The sequence below is a fragment of the Oncorhynchus masou genome, chromosome 1 (genome assembly GCF_036934945.1).
Source record: "Oncorhynchus masou masou isolate Uvic2021 chromosome 1, UVic_Omas_1.1, whole genome shotgun sequence".
Taxonomy (NCBI): domain Eukaryota; kingdom Metazoa; phylum Chordata; class Actinopteri; order Salmoniformes; family Salmonidae; genus Oncorhynchus; species Oncorhynchus masou.
Window position 1 is genome coordinate 9,559,012 of NC_088212.1, and position 10,209 is coordinate 9,569,220.

At 42.6% G+C, this 10,209-nt stretch overlaps 1 protein-coding gene across 1 annotated transcript in view; it reads right to left on the reverse strand.

The window, feature by feature from the left end:
* The window catches only part of si:dkey-215k6.1 (transmembrane protein 132C), a 469,509-nt gene extending 461,206 nt beyond the window's left edge, over positions 1 to 8,303 (reverse strand). Inside the window, exon 1 of the mRNA XM_064935774.1 lies at positions 7,653 to 8,303. Within this exon, the coding sequence (XP_064791846.1) occupies positions 7,653 to 7,728 (76 nt within the window). The 5' untranslated portion in view covers positions 7,729 to 8,303. The remainder of the gene's footprint in view (positions 1 to 7,652) is intronic.
* Positions 8,304 to 10,209: the final 1,906 nt, after the last annotated feature.

Sequence of the window (10,209 nt, forward strand, 5' to 3'; positions counted from 1 at the left end):
CAACATAGCCACGCCCTCTCTCTGTCAACATAGCCACGTCCTCTCTCTGTCAACATAGCCACGTCCTTCTGTCAACATAGCCACGTCAACATAGCCACGTCCTTTCTCTGTCAACATAGCCACGTCCTTCTCTGTCAACATAGCCACGTCCTTTCTCTGTCAACATAGCCACGTCCTTTCTCTGTCAACATAGCCACGTCCTTTCTCTGTCAACATAGCCTCTTTCTCTCTCGTAGCCTTTCTCTGTCAACATAGCCACGTCCTTTCTCTGTCAACATAGCCACGTCCTTTCTCTGTCAACATAGCCACGTCCTTTCTCTGTCAACATAGCCACGTCCTTTCTCTGTCAACATAGCCACGTCCTTTCTCTGTCAACATAGCCACGTCCTTTCTCTGTCAACATAGCCACGTCCTTTCTCTGTCAACATAGCCACGTCCTTTCTCTGTCAACATAGCCACGTCCTTTCTCTGTCAACATAGCCACGTCCTTTCTCTGTCAACATAGCCACGTCCTTTCTCTGTCAACATAGCCACGTCCTTTCTCTGTCAACATAGCCACGTCCTTTCTCTGTCAACATAGCCACGTCCTTTCTCTGTCAACATAACATAGCCACGTCCTTTCTCTGTCAACATAGCCACGTCCTTTCTCTGTCAACATAGCCACGTCCTTTCTCTGTCAACATAGCCACGTCCTTTCTCTGTCAACATAGCCACGTCCTTTCTCTGTCAACATAGCCACATCCTTTCTCTGTCAACATAGCCACGTCCTCTCTCTGTCAACATAGCCACGTCCTCTCTCTGTCAACATAGCCACGTCCTTTCTCTGTCAACATAGCCACGTCCTTTCTCTGTCAACATAGCCACGTCCTTTCTCTGTCAACATAGCCACGCCTTTCTCTGTCAACATAGCCACGTCCTTCTCTGTCAACATAGCCACGCGTCCTCTTCTGTCAATGCCACGTCCTCTCTCTGTCAACATAGCCACGTCCTTTCTCTGTCAACATAGCCACGTCCTTTCTCTGTCAACATAGCCACGTCCTTTCTCTGTCAACATAGCCACGTCCTTTCTCTGTCAACATAGCCACGTCCTTTCTCTGTCAACATAGCCACGTCTCCTTCTCTGTCAACATAGCCACGTCCTCTCTCTGTCAACATAGCCACGTCCTTTCTCTGTCAACATAGCCACGTCCTCTCTCTGTCAACATAGCCAGGTCCTTTCTCTGTCAAGAGGAATATTTTGATATTTGGACTTCGAATTCTGGATGTCAAGTCTGTAGACTGGGTGGTTGGGTGGGTTTGGGGGGTTGCCTCGCCCCCAGTGCTGAGCATTTCTCCTGTCCGGTGGGCCTTTTCCCTAGAACAGACAAGACTAACCTCCACAGACACAGACTTGATCCATTTTTCTCCTCCACCAAATCTGTATCCTTTGTGTTGTGGTGTGGTGTTTTGTTGTGTTGTGGTGTGTGTATACACGTTTAACTATACTTGTGAGTACCAGAAATCCTCACAAGATTGGTAAACCAACTAAAATTCAGAGAAGTGAGGACATTTTGCTGGTCCTCACTTGTAAAAAGACTATTTTAGGCTTAGGGGTTTAGGGTTAGAAATAGGGTAAAGGTTAGAGTTCAAGTTAAGGTTAGGGTTAGCGCTTAGGGAAAATAGGATTTTGAATGGAAATCCATTTTCGGTCCCCAAAAGGTCCTGTGTGTGTGTGTTCACGGGTTCAATGCACTCAATGTAAATATGTGAATAAACAAGAGCAAGCAACACAGCGTATTCAGAGATTTGCTGATATATCCCCTTTACTGTATAGACGACGAATGATCCAATTGACTGTTTCAGTACACCGTGGAATAAACGATCTCTCTCCAGCCGGTTGCAATTCCCTATTTCCAATCTGACAACAGAACCCTTCCAGGATAACACACTCAATTCTTTTAAATGAAAGGGGAATTGTACAGTTATTCAGTACAGCTTATTCACCAAATACTATAGAACGGGAATTACACTTGAGACTAAACAGACATGCCTTCACTCTCTGTAAACAGACATGCCTTCACTCTCTGTAAACAGACATGCCTTCACTCTCTCTGTAAACAGACATGCCTTCACTCTCTCTGTAAACAGACATGCCTTCACTCTCTCCGTAAACAGACATGCCTTCACTCTCTCCGTAAACAGACATGCCTTCACTCTCTCCGTAAACAGACATGCCTTCACTCTCTCTGTAAACAGACATGCCTTCACTCTCTGTAAACAGACATGCCTTCACTCTCTCTGTAAACAGACATGCCTTCACTCTCTCCGTAAACAGACATGCCTTCACTCTCTCTGTAAACAGACATGCCTTCACTCTCTCCGTAAACAGACATGCCTTCACTCTCTCCGTAAACAGACATGCCTTCACTCTCTCTGTAAACAGACATGCCTTCACTCTCTCTGTAAACAGACATGCCTTCACTCTCTCTGTAAACAGACATGCCTTCACTCTCTCTGTAAACAGACATGCCTTCACTCTCTCTGTAAACAGACATGCCTTCACTCTCTCCGTAAACAGACATGCCTTCACTCTCTGTAAACAGACATGCCTTCACTCTCTCTGTAAACAGACATGCCTTCACATCTCTCTGTAAACAGACATGCCTTCACTCTCTCTGTAAACAGACATGCCTTCACTCTCTCCGTAAACAGACATGCCTTCACTCTCTCCGTAAACAGACATGCCTTCACTCTCTCCGTAAACAGACATGCCTTCACTCTCTCCGTAAACAGACATGCCTTCACTCTCTCTGTAAACAGACATGCCTTCACTCTCTGTAAACAGACATGCCTTCACTCTCTCCGTAAACAGACATGCCTTCACTCTCTCTGTAAACAGACATGCCTTCACTCTCTCCGTAAACAGACATGCCTTCACTCTCTGTAAACAGACATGCCTTCACTCTCTCCGTAAACAGACATGCCTTCACTCTCTCCGTAAACAGACATGCCTTCACTCTCTCCGTAAACAGACATGCCTTCACTCTCTCTGTAAACAGACATGCCTTCACTCTCTCTGTAAACAGACATGCCTTCACTCTCTCTGTAAACAGACATGCCTTCACTCTCTGTAAACAGACATGCCTTCACTCTCTGTAAACAGACATGCCTTCACTCTCTCTGTAAACAGACATGCCTTCACTCTCTCTGTAAACAGACATGCCTTCACTCTCTCCGTAAACAGACATGCCTTCACTCTCTGTAAACAGACATGCCTTCACTCTCTCCGTAAACAGACATGCCTTCACTCTCTCCGTAAACAGACATGCCTTCACTCTCTCCGTAAACAGACATGCCTTCACTCTCTCTGTAAACAGACATGCCTTCACTCTCTCTGTAAACAGACATGCCTTCACTCTCTCTGTAAACAGACATGCCTTCACTCTCTGTAAACAGACATGCCTTCACTCTCTGTAAACAGACATGCCTTCACTCTCTCTGTAAACAGACATGCCTTCACTCTCTCCGTAAACAGACATGCCTTCACTCTCTCTGTAAACAGACATGCCTTCACTCTCTCCGTAAACAGACATGCCTTCACTCTCTCCGTAAACAGACATGCCTTCACTCTCTCCGTAAACAGACATGCCTTCACTCTCTCCGTAAACAGACATGCCTTCACTCTCTCTGTAAACAGACATGCCTTCACTCTCTGTAAACAGACATGCCTTCACTCTCTCTGTAAACAGACATGCCTTCACTCTCTCTGTAAACAGACATGCCTTCACTCTCTCTGTAAACAGACATGCCTTCACTCTCTGTAAACAGACATGCCTTCACTCTCTCTGTAAACAGACATGCCTTCACTCTCTCCGTAAACAGACATGCCTTCACTCTCTCTGTAAACAGACATGCCTTCACTCTCTGTAAACAGACATGCCTTCACTCTCTGTAAACAGACATGCCTTCACTCTCTCTGTAAACAGACATGCCTTCACTCTCTCTGTAAACAGACATGCCTTCACTCTCTCCGTAAACAGACATGCCTTCACTCTCTCCGTAAACAGACATGCCTTCACTCTCTGTAAACAGACATGCCTTCACTCTCTCTGTAAACAGACATGCCTTCACTCTCTCCGTAAACAGACATGCCTTCACTCTCTCCGTAAACAGACATGCCTTCACTCTCTCCGTAAACAGACATGCCTTCACTCTCTCTGTAAACAGACATGCCTTCACTCTCTCCGTAAACAGACATGCCTTCACTCTCTCCGTAAACAGACATGCCTTCACTCTCTCTGTAAATGCGTCTGCGAGAAAGGAAAATAAGAGAATGCTTGCTCAGCTCCGCCCCGGAACATTTCCATGCATATGTAATATAGTCTGAGGCCTACAAATGTTTCATCCGTGAATTATCTCCATCGTACGTCTGCCTCTTGTACAACACACAGACACACACACACACACACTTCTTTAAAAAACTGCACACCAATATTGCAAAGTCTGCCCACTCTAGATACCAGATGTACCACCTCAGTGGTACAGATGCATTTTGTGTCACACACTTAGCATCATAAAAACTATATATATTAAAATAATATATTAAAGCAACAACAAGCCCAAACAAAGACTCTTCATTTTATTGTATCCTTAATAAAAATATGAAAAAATAAATATATATTATAAGTGTTGTGGACATATTTCAGTATTGCTGTTTGAGAGACAAAACGGGATATTCGTAAGAGTGGTTTGTGAGCTTCTCCTTACTCCCCACAAATGATAAACACACACACATACTACTGCATCCTCCTGGCATTTGTATTGCAGTAAAAGGGATCTGGGGATATCACTGTTGCTTATTCCAGCTGTAAAGTTCATTGTGAAGGTCACAGTCTGTCCAACGCCGTTTTTAACAGGCACGAACTCTGCGCCTGTAAATGTTATGGGTTCCGTCACATTCCTTCACTTTGAAAATGTTTCCATCCAATTTGTTGTCTAGAGTCTGGATTTATGATCTAACTACAGAAAGTAACTAGTGGTGTGTGTGTGTGTGTGTGTGTGTGTGTGTGTGTGTGTGTGTGTGTGTGTGTGTGTGTGTGTGTGTGTGTGTGTGTGTGTGTGTGTGTGATATTTTGGAGAATGAATAGCCCAGTTATACTTCTGTGCAAACATTTGACTAGTTAAATCTGCGAGCTTTGAGCCAATGTGAAGGAAAACAAATTAAGATAATCTTATCTTTGTCCTGTGTATCAAATTATAGTACTGTACACAATGGTGGTTCGAGGTGGTAAAATGTTGTTGTATAGCATTCAAACTCAATTAATCCCTGAACCAGGTCTAAATCAGGGACTGACCCAGGTCTAAATCAGGGACTGACCCAGGTCTAAATCAGGGACTGACCCAGGTCTAAATCAGGAACTGACCCAGGTCTAAATCAGGGACTGACCCAGGTCTAAATCAGGGACTGACCCAGGTCTAAATCTGGGACTGACCCAGGTCTAAATCAGGGACTGACCCAGGTCTAAATCAGGGACTGACCCAGGTCTAAATCAGGGACTGACCCAGGTCTAAATCAGGGACTGACCCAGGTCTAAATCTGGGACTGACCCAGGTCTAAATCGGGGACTGATATAGACCTGGGACACCAGGTGTGTGTGCAATTAATTTTCAGATAAAACAGAAACCGTACACGAGGTATATCAGCCTCTCCGGGAGACGACGCAGATCGGCCCGCTTTGACGATTCTCGTAGCAAACAGGTTTATAATATAGCGAAGGAAGAAAATAGGCCTACTGTTTAATGTGGAATGCATTGTGTCCGTTTTTTTGTTGCAATTGATCTTTCACACAATTTATGGAGACAATTGCAGATATATAATATGCATTGACATTAGACTACCTACTGTAATTACATGGATTCTGCAGATGCACATGGATTGTCTTTGATTGATAAACTAACAAATGTATGAAAAAAGCTGAATCCATTTTATGCTGGATACAATCTAACCAAAACAGAAGGCAAGATAACTAACAACAATTGCAAAATTGGCTTTTACGCGCACGTTTTTGATGTGTAATTCATTTTCCAAACTATTATGCATTTGTGATTCAGGCAAAACCTTTTTTACCAGCATCTCAAGCATTGACATTCATATTACTAAACTTAAATTCACATTTCAGTTCAGAATGGTAGCCTAAATAAACGGGATTCACAGTGGGAACCGTGCGGCGACACGCTTTACTGAAGGCCTTTACCACAAATCAACGCGCAAGGTCAGCTTTCGTTTCCAGAACATTATTCACTCACCTTTAGCTACTATTACCTTATTGAAGCAGTGCTCCCATGCGCCCAATAAATACGATTTAATTTAACAGCAAAGGTGAAATGTGACCAAATTCCAGTGTGCATTGTTGCAGATCGACCCGTCTTGGTCTTTTCCAGGTGCCAAGGGAGTGACTACAGTCATGTTGATAGGCCTAGGTCAGACTAATACAAAACAACCGGGTTGAGTTAACCAGGCTGTTCTTCAAGCGTGTTCATAAACCGATACTCCGCCACAGATGTGCAGAGTCAAATTCTGTTGCTCCAGTTACTTTTCAAAGCCGGGACAAAGGCTGTCCTGCACTCTGGCCTCTCCATCACACAACTGTCAACGGTCTGAGCCATTTACCTTGCACAAGTCAAACATTTTGCACAGTTGTGACAAATGAAACGCAATCAATGTACGGCCTGTGGTCAAGTGGAATTATTTTATGTACGTAAACTATCCCGAAAAACGATAACAACCCGTCATGTGATTTAGTATGCAATGCAGAGCAACATTTGTGTCACACAATTTTCCGTAGGCGACTCATTGACGCCGGTCATGAAATAGTTCTCAATCTGGCAAATTAAATAACGTTCTAATAATTTAGCCAATTTATCAATGACGATTGTAGGATTTTTTAAAATGTATTTTATATGTGAGTTCACTGCTTAAAAAACAACGTGAGAAAATAGCATACGACACAATGTTCATGCTAAATTTAGTGACTTAAAAAGAAGAGAATAAACGCTCTTAACCCAAACCAATGTAACAGAAAAATCCAGAGTGATTTGTCATGGGCCTATTTGAATTTGTTTTACATAGGCCTAAAATTAACATTTCCATGCGAAATACTTGGGTGTTCTGGACATATCTTGTGTTTCACGTCTCCGGTGTAGGTTACATTATATCATGATCGCCATTTCCACACACACACACACACACACACACACACACACACACACACACACACACACACACACACACACACACACACACACACACACACACACACACACACACACACACACACACACACACACACACACACACACACACACACACACACACACTATTCTGAATCAACAGGAGTCAGGTAAAGTTTTTTTAAATACTGTAAAAGTTGCAATCTGGCTATTTCTACATGTGAATCTACAAATGATTCCCAAATATGTTAATGATATGTCATGTAAATAGGCTATCAAATACATCAATAATTATAGCCTATGGGGAGCACGCAAATGACAGCGCGCAGTTGTGGAATAAATAGCTGCCATACAATTCCAAATCATTTTGTGTAAATCGTGAAAACAGTGCATATGTAGACTAACTTATTATAGAACAAAAGTTTTCCTCTATCGGTTCTTACCTTTCCAAAAAGAAGTCAAAAGAAGCATTGAATAAACCAGAGACGCGTCTCGCATTGCAATCCGTAATGTGTCCATGTTGACGAAGTATTTTCTGCTCGAACTGTTCAGATGAAGGAATGTAATTACTTGTTCTGATGCAAAATATTAATGTCCCATTAGTGTCATAATCTCGGTTTAAATGCACTCCTTATGTCCCGTGTAGCCTATTTAACTGCACCGTGTCGACAGTTATACTAAAAACCTTGTCCTCAAAAATACAACGCATTCCGATTCAACTGGCTACATCCCAAAACTGGTAGAACCCCGTAGCCAGTGTTCCGACTGCACTCCTTTTCCCAACCCTTTTCCGTTAGCTTTCTGATATTCACCCTTTTCCCGAAAGTTTAAAAACAAGCGGCGAGTACTGTTCAAACTCAGTGCATGCTTTTCAGTGATCCACGTTGATTAAATCCACCCTTCCACGCAAATGGCTTAAAAGCTCCGAGTTGTTCTGGACCGGTTAGACCCCGTCGGCGACGTTCCACTCTCGCTTCTGTGCGGCTGCGCTCGAGCTCTCATCCCTCGTATCTCTTGTATCTGCGATTAAACTTCAAGTGTGTACTTTCTGCCGTGTGGAAGAGAGGAAAGAGAAGGCTACAATTGATGCTTCTACAAGATGCGAGGGACAGTTTAGAGGCGGGATGATAGTGACACATTGGTGAGCCAATAGTTGGATTTCGAGGAAGCAGGTGAACGAGGATGCAGGGTCGGCGATAGCCAATCAAATGTTAGAAATGTTCCCCAAACAAATAGAAACTGGAATGTGAGGACCTATGACGCTTTCCTCCTGTCTATAATACACACTGGACTGAATTTAGACAGATTTGTTTTAAATAATGTTTAAAAAAATAATAATATATATAATGAATTCATTAAATATCAAATATGGATGTTTAATATTGTTAGGCTTTTATTCTGATAAACGTGGGCGTGTGGTAGATAAACTGCGTCTGATGCAAGCGAAACCTTTAAGTAGGCTATAGTCTTAGGCTACCGTGTTTATAAGAACAGTAAAGCTGTCGTCGATTATTCATGCCTAAGACACTGTAACACCTGTTTACAGTGTAATCGATAGATGCATCTATCAGCTGATTGCATGAGGCTGCTTGTACAATAAAATATTTGATACTCTACTGTAGCCAACTCTACTATTCACAAACTGATACACGTTCAATTAAAGGACACGGGCAAAATAAAAATATGATTTTGTTCCTAGACACGGACTATATTTCATACACTGGTTTCCATTGTCAGCTGAATGTTTAAAATCTGAGAAATAACATTGTGACTTATTGAATTGCAAATGCTCCTCCAACTCTGGGCTGAAGATTTCCTACAACTTTCAAACGGGTTGTCAGCTCATACCGGAGGAGTGATAGCGATCCCTAGCGGGGGATTCAGGAACAGTCTGAATGAGGACAGGGCTTTTATGCACGAGATAAAATGACCGAACAAAGGATCCCTTCATGACTCAATAAATCATGCAGCCTGGCCTCAGACATACGAAACATACCTAACATATTTCTGAGCACCTCCAAGATGTATGATACCTACTAATGGTTTAGTCACTATAGACAGACATTAAAGTAGGGAGGGAGGATGGGTGGGCGTAATCTCCGATCTTCTAGCAATCCCAAGGTTCCAATGTTTGAGTTTCATCAGGGACAACTCTAGCATTTTAGCTAACCCTTCCCCTAACCCTTAACACAACTGAACCCAATTCCCATAACCTGCTATGTAAAATCACCTAACCTTTGTTGTTTTAGTTCTAACCACTAATGTGAATTCTCGCCATAATTCTCTTTTGTTGTTACTATGCAACAAGCAACCTGGTCACAGAGAAAGACATATAATACTATACATCCTCCAAGACATGATGAATTAAGTCATCCAATTCTCATGCTATTGTACGACTGGGTACGACGTACAGTTGAAGTCAGAAGTTTACATATACTTAGGTTGGAGTCATTAAAACTCGTTTTTCAACCACTGCACAAATTTCTTGTTAACAAACTATAGTTTTGGCAAGTCGGTTAGGACATCTACTTTGTACATGACACAAGTAATTTTTCCAACAATTGTTTACAGACAGATTATTTCACTTATAATTCACTGTATCACAATTCCAGTGGGTCAGAAGTTTACATACACTAAGTTGACTGTGCCTTTAAACAGCTTGGAAATGTCCAGAAAATTATGTCACGGCTTTAGAAGCTTCGGATAGGCTAACTGTCAATTGGAGGTGTACCTGTGGATGTATTTCAAGGCCTACCTTCAAACTCAGTGCCTCTTTGCTTGACGTCATGGGAAAATCAAAAGAAAGAAGACCTCAGAAAAAAAATTGTGAGACCTCCACAAGTCTGGTTCATCCTTGGGAGCAGTTTCCAAATGCCTGAAGGTAACACGTTCATCTGTACAAACAATAGTACGCAAGTATAAACACCATGGGACCGTGCAGCCGTCATACCGCTTAGGAAGGAGACACGTTCTGTCTCCTAGAGATGAACATACTTTGGT